The 17340-nt window shown below is 40.7% G+C and overlaps 1 protein-coding gene across 1 annotated transcript; it reads left to right on the top strand.

Moving 5' to 3' along the window:
* The first annotated feature begins 338 nt into the window (after positions 1-338).
* bbs4 (Bardet-Biedl syndrome 4) lies at positions 339-16907 on the top strand. Its single transcript, XM_056278561.1, has 16 exons — positions 339-452; positions 2640-2682; positions 8499-8578; positions 9103-9166; positions 9387-9498; positions 9781-9853; positions 10591-10644; positions 10735-10862; positions 11865-11919; positions 12345-12413; positions 12605-12757; positions 13236-13407; positions 14091-14160; positions 14247-14391; positions 14564-14768; positions 16204-16907. The coding sequence occupies exons 1-16, from the start codon at positions 426-428 to the stop codon at positions 16362-16364; spliced, it is 1611 nt and encodes a 536-aa protein (XP_056134536.1). The 5' UTR covers positions 339-425; the 3' UTR covers positions 16365-16907.
* Positions 16908-17340: the final 433 nt, after the last annotated feature.

Raw genomic sequence — 17340 nt, 5'->3', positions numbered from 1 at the left:
GCCCCTACCAATTTTCTTAGTAGTTATACCACCTGATCCCTGTATTTAGCTAACCTGTTACCTTTAAGCAGATATGGTGCCAATACTTGTCTTGGGACTGAATGAGAGCCATCACAAAATATTGGCATCTTTTTATTCCCCTGTGAATGGAGTTTACTATACTGCTTGTTCAGAAGGCTTATTGTTAGGGGTGCAGACCCTTCATGTCATATGGCCAGCCTTTATACCTATTAAATTTGTTTTGTTTTTAAAATCACAAATTCCAATTTCACTAGTTACAATATCCGCTTTTGCTATCATCCGTTGGAGGACGGAGTGTGATTGGCGAGCCGCAGGGACTGAGATGTGATTTACGGCAATACAAAAAAAATGTCTTGGGCGCGTATCCATGGCAACAACTCCGTGTGTTGACGATCAGAGGCAAGATGGCGGAGGAAGAGATAATATCGGCGGTAAGTGCAGAGCAAAAGTGTCGATATCCCTTAACGGGGTGCTGGATGACATGTTCTTGTCTATGGGTGTGGTAACAAGCAGGGTTCGTGACGCGTAACCCCGGTATTCGGCGTCTTTCCTCGTTTTGCAAATCAGCAGTTAGCTAGCTAAAATAATTCGGATATAGCTTAAAGTTAACTATAGCTAAGCTAACTTGCCACGCACACTAATCTGTGTCCTCTCACTGTTAACGGGGCAGCGTTAGTTAATTAAACGGCTATATAGCAACACAGCATGTCGGCCCATGAAATGTTGGAAGGCACCTTGCTGTCAAAGGGGAAATATCGCTGCGTTTTTCTCCATTATTAACTTGGGATTTGGGGTATCAGTAGCTATGTGGTTTAATGGTAACAGATGGTTGCTTGGCTACAATGTTACCTAATACATTAAGCTAGTGGTGGCTTGTTAGCACTAGCGTTAATGCTTTACATTCAGGCTATGCTGAATAACAGAGGCACAAGTCAAGGACATTACAAAGAACCACTACCCTGGGAAGTTAACAATGATATAATAGAAAACAGGGCTGGAGACTGGCCTTGAAATCTGACCATAAATAAGTGTTTTCTGTGTGCTGTGTTTTATCAAAAGGGATACGTTCTGTGGATGCTGTTGCCTTCAGAGCCGGCCCAAGGCTTTGTGGGGCCCTAAGCAGAATTTGATTTGGCCCCCCCCCCACGCTAAACTCACCTCCCTCGACCGACAATATTATGTCCATGCTTGATCGTTACCATACCATTGTCATGACTTACTATTGTGCTTGAAAGTCTTAAAATAAACCTGCAGACAATGCATTTACTGAACAAGTTAACTATTTTAATTGCTTTTGAACTATGCAAAAGTGCAGAACAGTAACAAAGAAATAAATTATTTTCTTAAAAAGCAAATGCAAAAACAGACAATACTAAATAAATAGAAAATTAAATAATGACATACAATGAACAGAGGAACTTCTAACATCTAACAATATAACAAAGATTAAAGAATAAGTAGATGAATAAAAACTTTTTGGAAAACTATGGTGTTCAATGGTTCAGAAAATATCCCAAAATAAAGTGCTTTAATTGATCATCCTCCTTAAAATCTTTTGTTTCCTGGAGGCAGTCATTTATGTTTATGACGTCATTGTAGGAGATCTCACGGCCAACTGTATTGTTAATGCTTATAGGTACCAGTCCACTCAATCTCTCTTGAGCCATGGAAGATCTTAAGTATGTTTTTTGTCAATTTCATCGCTAACCGCTCGACTAAAGGGTCAGGCGGGTCTACTTATCCGTGCACGTTACACTACCCCCCTCCTTCGGGAAGCGCGTCCCCGCGCTTAAGCATATCAGCTGCTTCACGCCTCAGGGCGCATACGCTTCCGATGGCCTTACGGTCGCTCCATCCCGCTTCTGACACCAATGTAGCGAATTCGGGGGACAACGCAACCACAGGAACTGCCGCGGGCGGGAAGCGAACCCGTATCGCCCGCTCCGCAGGAGACATCGCTAACCGCTCGACTACAGGGTCAGACCCGTCATACAGTAGCCAACGTGTCTACTTATCCATGCACGTTATAATATTGTAACGTGCATGGATAAGTAGACACGCTGACCGCTGGTTCGGTCTGACCCTGTAGTCGAGCGGTTAGCGCTCTCTCCTGCGGTGCGGGCGATACAGGTCCGTGTCTCGGCCGCGGCAGTTCCTGTGGTTGTCCCCCTGAATTCGTTACAATATTGTATTTCTTTGTCCTTTATTGCCCACTATTGATCTCAAGAGTGAAGAGTATTCCCCCCCCCCCTCTCTCTCTCTCTCAACTGCACCACTTTTGAAATATGGCGACGATGGCATAAAATCAATGAACTCTTGGTTTAGAAGTCTGTGAATGTTCTCGTACATACAGGTCATGGTTATCCATTGGTATATATCCATTTCACGGATATATACCAAGTCTTGGTTTAGAAGTTATCTTCTTTTCTCACTGGAGTATATAGTATTTTGGAAACGAACTACAGGGCCTTTTATTGAAAAAAAACCAAAAACAATTCTTGTTCCCAGAGAGGGCAAAAGACATTAAAGTACAGTTCAGGGGAAAAAAAAACAAACAAAACAAAAACATGGTGTGTTGTGCTTTTGTTTACTTAATTCTTTGTGTTGTTACATTTTAGCTTCCCATAGCCACAGAGCAAAAGAAACGACGGGCTCCTAAAGGTACAGTATGTCATTACTAATGCTACATGTGTTTAAGATATTTTACAGTTTTTGCCAAACCTTTTTCCTTTTTTGCCAACTTTACAACTATAGCAAGAGCAGAATGTAAGATTGGTGTTTAGGAATTTAATTTAGAGGGGTTTGTCAGTCTTCCTGTAGAGGGCAATGTTATCCTTCTTCCCGGTGTGTTGACACTCTTCCAGGTGCGTCTTGTGTGAGACATTAAGTTTGTTACACTTTAAATCATTTGGCATATATCTGGGCTATTTTCTGAATAGTTTTATTCAACAGTCAATTCTGGACATGTATTTTTTTCATGATGTGACCACTGTTATATTATGAGTACGTTGTATAGTCTTAATCGCAAGTAGAATTGAAAACAGAAAAAAGAAAAGAATGAAGGAATTGATAAAATGGAGGTGTATACATGAAATACTAAAGGCTGTTTAAGTCAACAAGTAAAATAATACATTTTACTTAAAGAGCACACAAAACGAAGTTACATGGTGCTCTACAGTGCAAACGCTTAAAATGTGAACAGTGAATAAAGAGCAATAAAATACTTAAGGGCAAACGTGTAAAATAATTAAATCAAGACTAAAACAGTAGCCAACAGTTCATAAATCCAGTAAAAGATATAAAAAAGCAAGCTTAAAAATGTTTTTTTTTGTTTTTTTAAAGAGGACACCAAGTCAGTAGGTTAATCTCAGTGGTTTGGTTGTTCCTGAGCCTGGGATCCATGAAAGAGAAAAAGTGATCACCCTTAAATAGCCTAAATTGCTCCAAGTCCTGCAGCCTCCTTTAATAAGGGCCTGAGCACTGGAGGGCAAGAGCCCTATTGTTTCTGTAAGGATTATTCTTCTTCTTTTTCTTCAAGACTTGGCCATTTTTGAGGTGGTTCCTATGGGCAAAAACTCTTGAAATTTAGTAAACACATCGGTGCTTGTGACAGTTACTCAGGGACAGAGTCTTGGCCCTGGGTGTGACTCAGGAACTCCGTGGTGCCCCCATATGTCATTGAGGCTTGGGCCCAGCATATAGTTTCACCTACCTACTACTACTACTACTACTTTTGGCTGCTCCTGTTAAGGGTCACCACAGCAGATCATCCGTTTCCATTTCTTCCTGTTCTCTGCATCTTCCTCTGCCACACCAGCTACCTGCATGTCCTCTCTCACCATATCAATAAACCTCCTTTTTGGCCTTCCTTTGTTCCTCTTCCCTGGCAGCTCCATATTCAGCATCCTTCTCCCAATATACCCAACATGTCTCCTCCATACATGTCCAAGCCATCTCAATCTTGCCTCTCTTGCTATGTCTCCAAACTGTCCAACCTGAGCTGTCCCTCTAATATAATCATTCCTAATCCTGACCTTCTTTGTCACTCCCAATGAAAATCTTAGCATCTTCAACTCTGCCACCTCCAGCTCTGCCTCCTGTGTTTTCATCAGTGCCATTGTCTCCAAACCATATAACACAGTAGATAGTAGCTGGTCTCACAACCATCTTGTAACCTTCGCTTTAACTCTTGCTGGTACCCTTCTGTTGCAAATCAGTTCCTGACACGCTTCTCCACCCACCCCACTCTGCCCACACTGTCTTCTTCACCTCTTTTCTGCACTCCCCGTTACTTTGGACAGTTGACCTCAAGTATTTAAACTCATGCGCCTTCGTCACCTCTACTCCTTGCATCCTCACCATTCCACTGTCCTCCCTGTCATTCACGCATAGGGATTCCGTCTTGCTCCTACTGACTTTCATTCCTCTTCTCTCCAGTGCATACCTCCACCTCTCCAGGCTCTCCTCAAGCTTCACCCTACTCTCGCTACAGATCACAATGTCATCAGCAAACACCGTAGTTCAACTACCGACATGCACCAAATTTGGTAGGCGTGTGGGTCTCCCCAGTCGAACAGATTTTTAATTTACATTGTATTAGCCACACCTAGCAGGAAGTGAGCTGTTTTCGATTTTGTGTGTTTTGACACGTGTTACATTTTGAAATACTCTTCCTAGGTGGTTGATCGGATTCATGTCAGTCTTGATGTATATGATATCCAGGGGGTTCGCAAAATAATTTGCTATAAATTATAAAAGTATGCTGTATCATTAAAAAGTGCCTATCTACAAATGGGGTGGCTCAATGGCGCAGTGGTTAGCGCGGTTGCCTCACAGCAAGAAGGTCCTGGGTTAGAGCCCCTGGGGTAGTCCAACCTTGGTGGGTCATCCCAGGTCGTCCTCTGTGTGGAGTTTGCATGTTCTCCCCGTGTCTGCGTGGGTTTCCTCCAGGGCAGTGTTTCTCAACCCTGTCCTCAAGGAACCCTTATCCTGCATATTTTCTTTGCAACCCTGAATAGGTACCTGTTTGTAGTTATTCAACCAATCAGCAATGAATTTTGTCAGACGTTGCACACCTTGCATAATTAAGTGCTGTAACATGATTGGTCGAGTAAGTACAAGCAGGGCTACCTATGCAGGGTTACAATGAAAATCTGCAGGATAGGGGTTCCTTGAGGACTGGGTTAAGAAACACTGCTCCAGGGGCTCCGGTTTCCTTCCCACAGTCCAAAGACATGTAAGTCAGGTGAATTGGCCGTACTAAATTGTCCCTAGGTATGCATGTGTGTGTGTGTGTGTGTGTGGGCCCTTTGATGGCCTGGCGGCCTGTCCAGGGTGTCTCCCTTCCTGCTGCCCAATGACTGCTGGAATAGGTTCCAGCATCCCTGCGACCCTTAGAGCCGGATAAGGAGTTCAGATAATGGACGGTTGGATGGATATCTACAAATGGGGGGCCATTTGCGCCAATAAAACAAGGATATTGTGTTCATAACTCCCCCCCAGTGGGAGTAAGTGGTATTTATATATAATTCAAATCGAAATGTGTGTCTGTTTATGAAACTGGTCTGAAGTATTTAGTTTGAAAAGTTTTAGAATACAAATAGTTCCAATGGCATCTAAGAGTACAGATGGTAGTAATCGTATGCTTAATTGGTGTTACGATTATGAGGGGGTCCTTGGAAAAATTTCTCCTCTTCAAGGGGGTCCCTGGCCCCAAAAAGTTTGAGAACCCCTGTTGTAGACAACAGGCTTTTATTTCCCTGTTGACGGATGGTTTGTTTAAATATCATAATGCAAATGTCCACTGTAAAATTAATGGAACTGTTTTTTAAGGCAAATTACAGTTTAAAAACAATATAATCCTCTTTGTCAGGTTCAGCAATGATGACAAATGATCTGAGTTTTGAATGTTTAGTCATCAATGTTTTATTAGACTCAGTAGTAGTAGCATTTCCTTAATACAATTGGTCTGAAATGTACATTGATTAATCTCAGTATTTCTTAGGGCGAACTCGGGTATCTTTGTCGATGTGTTTTTAAGCATAGGATTTCAGATAGTTATACAAAAATTAGGTTTTTTAATGTGGAAAAATTAATGTGGGGTTTCAAATTCATTCTGTCAAAGTCGATCACATAAAGTATTTCATCTTAGGTCGTTATTAAATGTATGAAACTGTTGAGCCAAAATGGCTCAAAATATGTGCTGGTAAAACCATTTAATTCATAGATCTCCAGAAGTAAAGTTAGTGTGTATGTATTATTCGGCAGAGGTGTATTTTATTAGCCTGCCGAGAACAGAGAATTAGTGGTTAAATATCATTATTTATGTTTCCCTGAACTTTCCCCTTAAACTAACTTCAACATCGTTCCCACCATGAACTTGAAAAAATTATAGAAATTACATCATGTCATGTGCTGCGTCGGGGGTGCTTGTCTTCTTCGGACCGCGAGGCGTACTGGTTATGAAGACCCAACAAGGGCATTTAGTCTCTCTCGACTCAGATCAGGCAGTGACGTGATCAAAAGTTATTAAAAGAATTTTGATAAAAATGCTAAAGTTATAAAGAAACAACTTTCTGTAGGTTGCAGGCAAAACAGGAGTTGCATGCATATTCTGGTCGCTACCTGATCTGAGTCAACCGTAGATGCGAGTTGCGCATGTGCAACCGTAAGCGGTTTACCCAGCTTTATTATATTATGAAAATAAAGACAGGGTTAGTTAGAGTCAGCCAAAAATGGTCGCATAGCAAACCTTTCTTTTTGGAAGGTGCAAGTTCATGTCGGTCGCATTTGTGTGAGGGTCCGCCAAGGAGGCTGTGCATCCACAGACTGACAGGCAAAACATTTTTATTAGGTTTTTGTTGTTGTTTTTTTTAGCTTGAATGCTGCATATTAAAAACTTTTTTTTCCATTCAGTCGACTTGGGCACTGCACAAAACTCTTATAATGGCAGGAAAAACACTTTTTTTCTGTCCATGTGTATCTGTCCGCTGCTAATCTCGCATACTGCTTGGCCTGTCGCCAAGTCTGAGCACCAGAGAAGGGGAGATATGCCTAGTGGGGATCTGCACTCTACTGAGTGCGCTCTTCTAGTTTGTAACTTTTTTATGATATAATGCGCAGTGAAGTTGTGAAATTATGAGCTGCTTAATACCCCAAATGTTTTCTTTCTGTTGTAAAGTCTTTGGCGCGAAACTTTCAGCTTACCCATTTTGATCTTACTTTTCCTGATATTCTCTCCATGTGTCTTTTGATCTCAGCACGCCTCTCCTCTGCTCTTATCCTCTTTTAACAGATGGTTAAAGCAAATGGAAAGCAAATCGGTCTTAGCATTAGCCAGATCGTACACAACAATGAGAAAAATCCACCATGTTTGGGATGGAGTTTGTCACGGGGTTATATTGGGAGACTCCATGCTGTGCCCCTCTTCCTTGACGCTTTCTACCCTCCTTTCATAGACGCAGGCATACATGTGTGCATGTACCCCCAACCACCCACCCCCCAATTTAAATCTGCCCAGCTTTGTATATGTGGAGTCTGGAGTGCCACAGGGCCACAGCTGAAACCCAGAGACAAGAATATTACTGCTGTCTCAGCAGGGGGAAAGCGGATTAAGTCGCTACAAATAGGGCCACTCTGAATCTTGATGCAGCAAAATATGGGTAAGGACTCACTCAGCGATGGAGAGGATTTTTTGTGAAGGGGTCGGAAAAGGGCTCTGGCTCCAGCTATGGTTGTGGATCATCAAAATCCTGATATAAGGGTAGATGCACACAGAAGGGAGCTTCAGTGTAAATAACACTATATTTTTATACAAGCAGCTCATTAAAAGTATCCCCCTAATGACTGAAGCAGACAAAAAGACTACTTGTGCTTCACTTCACATAGTCATGAATCCTATTTTTAGCCCCAGAGAAAGGTAGTAGGGGCAAGATAACAGGATTATCAGATTCAACTCATTTCATTAAGGATTACTATTGCTGCATTCTGAAATGAAAGGTTGTACTCTGTAAGGAGGAAGATCCCGAGTATTGTGATTTGGTTCTTGAGCTTACCTCATCGTCCTTGTGCTGGTTTTGTATTGTGCTGCTCACTCCCTCAGCCTCCTTGGTTGTGTTTCTCTGTATCTGCCTTGCTATAGACATGGTTGCCTGGGTAACAAGGCAAATACCTTAATCTGCCTCGATGAAAAAAAGAGGTAGAACAAGTCCCAGTTTGTCACTAACAATTTGCCAACAAGCTAACATTTACAGTCTGCCTTGTGGATTGATTTTATTTAAGCATACCCATTTTGGTTGAAATGCTACATCTGTTATCACTGTCAGATCAAAAACTTGCTATTGTCTGCAAAATAGGGGTGCTTTATGGGATTACATTTTCAGCAATCAAATGAAAGAAACAGTCTTAAAAGTATAACTGTGAAGTGATGCTAACTGCAAATTTTGCCAGGATTTCATTGGATGTTCATTTCACCCTAGCCCCAGAGCTTCCCATCTTGGAGAGGAGGAACTGGCTCATCCATCTGCACTACATCCGCAAAGACTATGAAACCTGCAAGGTGAGGAACTTTCATTACTTCTCTGACTGATTTCCCTGGCTCCTTCTATTAAAATTGGTCATTTCCAATGACAGGGCATGGTAGATAAATTAGGATACAGTATCTTATGAAAATCTCAAATACATACAGGACTTCCCTTCTTAGAATGAAATAACATGTACAAAATGTGTTACCAGCATCCATTTGTGTTAGGAGGCCTAATTTATCAAAGTTAGAGATGTAATCCTTGCTTTAAGACGTTAACATGCAGGTGCAGAGAAAGTAGAGTACACTGTTTTTCTGAATCTGAAAAAATAGATCTGCTTCTGTAGATACAGACAGCTATGGTCTGACTGAGTTTGAATTGTAAGCTGTATAGAAAGTGTCTAAAATTGGAATGACTGTTTTGCAGGGCAATAGATGTGCAACTTAAATTAACTAGTTTAGCCACAGAACTATTTTTGGATTGTTCATATTCCAAATATTTTGCAGCCAACATCATAATTGAGGTTTAGGAATTATGTTTCCCTTTTGTGTTAACCAAGGCAATCATCAAAGACCAGCTGCAAGAGACCAATGGAGTGTGTGAATATGCTATATATGTTCAAGGTAAGCTTTGGGTGTAATCATCATTTCTCATGTATTTAACATTTACTATGTAGGATTGCCTGTACAAAAAAAAAAAAAGCTCTGAAACTCAACACCCCAGCTTCTTCATGCATCTCCACAATGTGCTCAGTGGACTCTTCCTGTGCCTTCAATTTTTAATGCATTTGTTTAACTCTTCTCCATACGGATCCTTTCTTTTCTCTATTTTTCTTTGCCACAGCACTAATCTTGCGACTGGAGGGGAAGATCCAGCAGTCCCTGGAGCTGTTCCAGAGCTGTGCCATTCTCAATCCCAGCAGCTCTGACAATCTCAAGCAAGTGGCCAGATCACTGTGAGTATGCTGCATTCAGAGTTCAGGGGCACAGCAACCCATGTTCATCTAAGTGGCAAAGACCCAGCGAGGGAAAAGTACAGTGCTAATAAAAACAATACAGTGGATATGCTGAAGGAACTTAAATACTAAAGGGTAAAATGACCCCATGTGCCTCCATCCGTGACTTTTTTCACTGCAACATACAAGCTTTTGGGAACTGCCAAATGCTCAGCAAGCAGTGCATATGTTGATTAATTGTTCCAAATTAAATCTGACTATTTTTGTTTAATGCTTTCGTAGTTTTCTGCTGGGGAAGCACAAGGCAGCGATTGAAGTCTATCATGAAGCTGCAAGACTCAATGAGAAGGACTGGGTAAATGAAAACCGTTCTTGTATTAAGAAAGCAGTTATAAAAGAAGAGAGGCACCTGACATTCTCTCCCGGTAAATTTCTCTCCAGGCCACACCTAGAATGCAAAATGCTATTAAAAGGCATTTTCCCACTTGTACGCCTGCTTAGCAACAAAGAAATTTGACGTTTTCCAAACACCCTCATGGCGTAGGTTTGTGAGCTTTGTAAAATTCAAACTTTTCTCCTGTGACATCTCTTTCACTTGCAGCCTGTTAGTGTCAGGCTTACCCCCTTGAACAAAACTTCTCCCACACACAAGAGCCTCTGTCAATAACAAAGCCTACAGTTTGTGGTGTCCCGCAGTATTTTTGTCAACATAGTTTGCACACCTTTTCACAGTCTCTCAGAACAAAGTCAAGGTTATTCAGACAGATAGGAGGCTATGGCTATACCCAGAAGTTGCTTTGAGTGGAATTATTACATTATGCTTTCTACTGGCCAGACAGGATAGATCACCCATGTGATGTGGAAATAAGCAACCTTATTACAATATTGCTGCTGCTTGTATAATTCGTTGTTGCCACCCTGTGGAGTTTTGAGTATGAAGCAGGCAAGATAAAAAGTGCTGTCTAAACCATGAAAATGATCATGCATTAATTAAAGAGGTGTAAGTCAGAGTTTACCCATCTTTAATGCAGCACTAATTAAGTTAGGCATGTACCTATACCCAATGTATAATTTTACCTTCTTTAACTTCAGGAAATCAACCACAATCTGGGTGTGTGTTATTCCTTTATAAAAGACTTCAAAAATGTGAGTATGCAGATTTAGCCAACAATATAGGCACTATTTGTGCTCTCATTCCCCAGTGATTTGATCATAGACCCTCCCTGTCTCTTTCAGGCTGAGGAGCATCTAAACATAGCACTGAGATTGAACAAACACGACAGGGCTTTCATGACACTGGGGAAGGTTCATTTACTGGCTGGGGACACTGACAAGGCCATTGAAGTATACAAGAGTGCAGTGGAGTAAGTAGAATTTGAATGTGGACAATGCTTAATATGCATGTGAAAGAATTTCCAGTATGCGAAAGTGACAATGAGAAAATGGTTGGCAAGGTATTTTAACAACACGAACTGGAGTTGGCGGTGTCTGCGGAGGATAGTTTCTCAACTTTTTATTGCATTACCTCAAAGTTATGGCATTTCAAGGTATTACATTTGGAAGTGTTTACCAAAGAGTGTTTTTTTCCATTATTAATCCACCCTCAAGGCACTAGGCAAAGTTTGAATGTTAAATTGCACAATTGTAGGCTGCCATTTTTTTTCCGTGATAAAGTTAATCTTAGGCGGTGCTGTTCTGCGGCTGACACTTTGCTGCGCCCAATCTGGGCTATGCAGCAAAATGCACAAGCTTCCACCAAAACATTTGGGCATTAAAGAATAGGATTAAGTTGAAAAAGAAGAAACAGTTCTATTTTAAATTTTATTTGACTCTTTAAAGTCATCAGCACTCATTTTCTCCTTAATTTTCACGGAAAGTTCCAACATACCCATGTTCAAATCAAGGCCCTTTTCAAGTTGCAACCATTCTATTTTCATTCAATACTTGTTCTAATCCTGTGTTGAGCATTTTAACCACTAAACAGTGGTGTAAATGAGGAAATGATAGTCAGTGTCTATAATAGGGCTCATTATGTTTACCTCCTGTTGGGGGTAAATGAATTAATCAAGTGCCCTAACACTAGTTTTGCGTTTAATGAGACGAACCACTGCGAGTTTAATTTTAACCCCCTATGTTTTGTTATTTTCTTTCTGGTCCTTTTTTCACTGCAGTCTTGTCTCTAAGCCGGATCATCCCCCCACAGGTCATAATTAACACCCCACATTTATGCTGAATCAAACCCTGATTGAATAATCAGCAGATTTCCAGAATCATGGTTGTTTCCATGAGACTAGGAGTAACTATTGGATGTTATTACATACAGAGATGAAGTGACAGTTTTTATTTGAGGTCTGCTTATCCTTCAGGTTCTCTCCTGAAAATACCGATCTGCTGACTACGCTTGGCCTGCTGTTTCTACAGGTGAGAACATCTTTGTGTAACCTCCTCAGAGAAAATAACTTTAGACTCTATCCATCAGTCACAAGCCTAACGTCAGCATCAGAGATTTTTTTAAAATCTGCAATCCTGAATCCTTTGTTTTTGTTTAACTTACTGACACCAATAGTGATTCTGGTAGTTGCATTGGTGATTGATATACTAGATGGATTTCAAATTCCCGTTTAAAATGAATCAAGAATCACTAGTGTTCCTCTGTCAAAGTACAAAAGCATTTATGATTTCGATATTCATGGATTAGCTGTTGTCACTGCTGCCAGTAATAGAAAGTATCAAAAAAGATGTTTGTTTGCATGTAAATCTTCAGGATTGTAGCTTTAGGTGACGTTTTGGAATTGGGTGTAACATTTTAAAAGGAGTATATGTTTATCAGTGTTCCTTTTCCTCAGCTTGGGAAATACCAAAAAGCATTTGAGCACCTTGGGAATGCCCTTACTTATGACCCTAACAACTATACAGTAAGTGGGTACTTATACAAGCAATCTCCTATTCTTAACACTTGTTTCTCTATCCAGCCAATTGCAGACAATCCATTGGTTTTAAGAAAAGAATTCAGTCATCCTGAGGTGGTGCTATCCGTCTTTTATCATGTGAAGTTTCAAATGGAGCTTCTTCTTCTAATATCTGTATAAACACTGTTTATTCCCAGGCCATTCTAGCTGCAGGTAGTATGATGCAGACCCATGGTGACTTTGATGTGGCAATGAACAAGTATCGTGTGGCAGCTTGTGCTGTGCCCGAGAGCCCCCCTCTCTGGAACAACATTGGCATGTGCTTCTTTGGCAAAAAGAAATATGTGGCTGTGAGTAGTACTGTGAATGAATCTATTAGAACTAAATAAAGCTAATGTTCTTGTTTTAAAATAGTGAATTATATTACATATCTTGTACAGTGCATCAAATGGGATTACATTATAATATACACCCGTTTCTTGTGCTATTTACCTAATAAGAAATTGTAACTCATCTGTATAGCCGAAACACACCATGAAGAGGGTTGAAATTCATACAGCCTATGCAAATCTCTACAGCAGAACATTGGGCTTACTGTTTACAAAGCGGCAATAGTTTGCATTTTGTTATCAGAATTTGTGTACTGCGTCGTCGCTGGTCTGACATCAATAGCATAATAGAAGATATGTCATCAATTTGTCAATGAAGAAATCCTGTACTTCAACTACCTTCAGCCAGGGTTATCTTTGTTTGGACGTATCATAACCTACCTGACCAACGGTCCTGTTATTTGTTGACTTATTTCCCCCATTGACATTCATTTCACAGGCCATCAGCTGCCTGAAGCGGGCCCACTACTTGTCTCCATTTGACTGGAAAGTGTTGTATAACTTGGGCCTGGTACACCTTACCATGCAGCAGTATGCCTCTGCCTTCCATTTCCTCAGTGCAGCCATCAACCTAAACCCCCGCATGGGGGAGCTCTACATGTTATTGGCAGGTACTTTGCCAGGAAGCCATGGAAATAGAACAAACCAGAACACAGTTAATCTTTAAGACACAGCTTATTAGCTTGCTCCTAGGATATTGCAGGTGTTTTCATCTCTGTTTTTCATATGTTGATTAAGTTTACCCTTGCAGCACTAAGCACTGGACACAAAAAAAGAAAATGCTATTAATTGCATTGTTTAACAATGGAAATGTAATCACCACACATCTTTCCTTTTAACGACTTTGATTACTTAATTTTAGGCATTCTCAAGAGCCAAAGATGGTAGACTATATTACCTGCAGTGTGTTGAACAAAACCTCTGTTGAAATCTTTTGTCTATAATATTAGTTCTTAATTAAACAACTTGTTGGGGAATAGTCATGTGTTCCAATCTGTACCTGGCGTTGTTGTGATACAATTCTGTTTTGAGATGTAATTTTTCAGATATTTTTGATTTAGCTTCTGTACCAATATTTTATTAATTTTAGCAAAGATACCAAAATTGTATCTAATTTTCACCATACACTGCCCCTTTTTTGAGGTATGCAACTGTTCTCAGGGAAAAGGCTGCTTTAGTTTGCATTTGTTGGTTTGTGTTCACCTACGAAAGGTCTTAATGAACACACATCCACTCTTGAGTTTGATTAAAAATATTTTTTTCTTAATAACTGTCCTGTGCCTGTTGTCACTAGTGGCCCTGACTAACCTGGATGATGTAGAGAATGCCACAAGATCATATGAACAAGCTGTGGCTCTTGACAAGTGAGTGTTTCCCTGTTTATGGTGGATTCATTTTGAGAGGGTCATAATCAGTGTGAATCTGCATTGAAGTGTTCATTCTCTCACAGGACCAACCCTCTGGTCAACCTGAACTTTGCTGTCCTGCTGTACAATCATGGAGACAAGAAGGGAGCCCTGGATCAGTACCATGAAATGGAGAGGCGAGTCAACTTGCTGAGAGATAGCAGCAGTAATATTGAGTTTGATCCTGAGGTACTTTAAGATCCAATTCATTCTGATGTTAGCTTCCCATTTTTTCAAGCCATATCCGAACAAATGCTTTGTTTTGAATTTTCATACTCCATTGTGATTAATGGTACCTTTAGTATTTCATATTCTGGGAGTCTTTTTTTTTCCTAGTCCTACCTCTGTTTGTCACTGACAGCTGGTGGATATGGCTCAGAGGATGGGGGCTGCCCTGCAGGTGGCAGAGAGTCTTGTATGGACTAAACCAGCCAAAGACTCCAAGTCAAAACCTCTCTTAGCTGCCACCACCAAAACCCCTGGTGCTCCCCTTGGTACTAACCAGGCCCTGGGCCAAGCCATGTCTTCTGCTGCCAGCTACAACAAGAACATTGAGCTACAAACAGGTATGTCCCCCGGGACTTACTAGGAGCATCCTTTAATACTATTACTTTGGCAACAAGTGTTTGTGAGTGGTTGGTATACATCTCAGGGTTACTGCTTGTAGTTTGTAAATAAAACATGAAGACATGTGAACTAGCCAGGTCAAGAAATAGGGCTTGACATCTATGCACAAATCCAATAAGGACCTGACAGGTTAAAGGCAAGCTGGGCAAGGCTGGGCTAACTTCTTCTTTCATATCCAAGTTGCCATGTGCCATGCCAGCAGATGAAAGCTAGATATGCTTCACAGCAAAGATTACCCAACTTTCACCTCTCTCCATCCCTTAATTTTAATAACTCCTCACTATGGAGCCACCTTATCTTATACCTGTCTTAGCACTAAATAAGCTCCCCTTCTCTCTCATATGCACCTCTGGTTTACTTTACTGCCCAACAGGAGATTAATTTGACATTGTTGGTCTTTTGGCCTACAGCAAAATAAATTGTGAAAAAAGAGCTGCTCTCTAGGTGATATGTTCTCTAGGAAGCATGAAAAGAAAAGTCAGAGTCCTAGAAAAAAACTGCATGGGGGAACTCTGAATTCCAAGCTATTCTACTATTATTGGCATTCAGTGACCGTGAGGACTCTGCTTCCAAAGATCCTGTGGGCAGTATTTTGCCTTACATTTGTATAGCTGTTGGAGGAAATGCAGTCATTGTAGAGCAATTCATTGATGTGCTGTAGCACGTACATTGAAACAGCTGCACAGCGGCCAGCTGCTTGCAGACTTTCCACATGCCCTGGAAGCAGCTGTGAGTACACAACTTAATACACAGCACAAAAATAGAACCATTAGCAATATGTAGTGGATAATTATTCCATGGTAGAGAAATATTGTTTGTCTAAAGGCTATGTTGTCTTTTTCTCAGAGTCCATATCATTAGCCCAGAAGGCTCTAGGTGATCTTATGATAGCTACTGTGTTCGTTGCTTTGTCAGAGATTATGATTGGTCCATCCTTTGTTTTAGTTCATAACAGGAGCCTAGGTTGGCAGCAGTTCTAAAGATTCCATGAAATAGATTATGTAAAGGACCTCTCACAGTGTATGTAACCTTACCTACTGTAATGTAATACAAAACACACATATGATATTGCATGTGAAAAAAAAAGCCTTTTATATGCTCTGTCTCAGAAAAATGCCCAAAAAACACCCCACAGCCTTGGTTCAGGCTGTGACATTAATTTCGCAGGCTAGCTAGAGTCAAGCAGCCTGAATGTTTACTCCCAATTCTGCTCTTGCTCGAGTATCATTTGTGCTGGAAATCACAATGTAATTCCTTTCAGAAAGGCTTTATCACAACTGACAGGTTGATATTTTCTTTCAGCCATGGAGTAGCCTAGTGTTAATAGCGAATGTACTGAACATATTCCAAACCCAATGCTTTTGTTTCTCATAGGAGCCACCAAAGCTCCCTCCATGCCCCTTGAACCAGAGCCTGATATTGACAGCGCACCCAGCCCACCCAGTGATCCACCTGGTTCCCCTGAACCTGAGGAGTCCCAAACCCCCAAACTCAAAGCCTCCAGGAGTAAGTCTAAAATGGAGGAAGTAAATTAGCTTGGAGCTTAGGAAACACATCAGCTGCTTCATCATGGATCACCATCTCATTATGGAAGCAAATGAAGGGTAATGCACACCAATCAAACTGTTTTTGGTGTTGCAGCTCATAGCATTATGAGTTTTAGACATACAGCCTTGAGCTGGGCTTTCATTCTATGTAGTTGTTGCATAATAGTCTTTAATCTTACAAAGGAAATGTAAATGCAAATTGAAAAAGGGGTGGGAAAGTTCATACCTGTATGTGCACTCCAGATCATCTATGAATATTTAGTGTCAAAGACATAATTCATTGCTTTTGGAAGAATCACTGTATTTTTGCTACAAGCCCAGTACATTGAAGCAAAAGTGGATACGACAATCACAGTTGAAACCTGAATGTATAGGGGTAGCCAAATTCAAAATGCATCATTGGATATGGCTGAATTGTAAGAGAGGACTCTTTTTTGAGTCTCATTGAATGTAAATAGAGATGCTAGCCTTGTGCTATTATGTGTGGATTAAATGTTTATAGTTATGTATTTATTGTTATTAAATTGAGTCTTAAAAGAAGACCGTTGTCTTGCTTAATTTCAGCCAAAGTTGGACTGGTAATGGGACTATTGTACTTCCTTGTCACAAGGGTTATTCAACACGGACTCAGAGCTTTAAACAATACTACCCCTCAACAGGGGGCGCTATTGTTTAAGAGCTTTAAATGTCAGTGTACTGTACTGTTCATCAACAATACAAATGCTCCTCACCAGAATCATATCTTTCAGGTAGATAAACATCCAGCCTTACCTGTCGATTTTGAAAAGATCAACACAGACTACGTTGTCGCAAGACATGTTTGTTTTAGTCTGATAATGAGCAATCGGGTTGTTAAATATATTATTGACAGCACAGCTCATTTTCTTGTCCCTACAATACATTGATGTCATTCAAGTGAGACAATAATTCAACTAAATGTCGTCCTACCATGATTATCGGAGCA

The sequence above is a fragment of the Lampris incognitus genome, chromosome 4, assembly GCF_029633865.1.
Source record: "Lampris incognitus isolate fLamInc1 chromosome 4, fLamInc1.hap2, whole genome shotgun sequence".
Classification (NCBI taxonomy): domain Eukaryota; kingdom Metazoa; phylum Chordata; class Actinopteri; order Lampriformes; family Lampridae; genus Lampris; species Lampris incognitus.
The sequence above is the reverse complement of the archived record's forward strand: the minus strand, read 5'-3'. Positions and strand labels throughout refer to the sequence as shown.

Bases quoted from the DNA above. Each gene is read 5' to 3' on its own strand.
- bbs4 (XM_056278561.1), top strand. From the start codon at position 426: ATGGCGGAGGAAGAGATAATATCGGCG. The intron at 10,645-10,734 runs GTGAGTATGCAG...TGTCTCTTTCAG, and splicing joins TTATAAAAGACTTCAAAAAT to GCTGAGGAGCATCTAAACAT. The intron at 13,408-14,090 runs GTACTTTGCCAG...TGTTGTCACTAG, and splicing joins GCTCTACATGTTATTGGCAG to TGGCCCTGACTAACCTGGAT.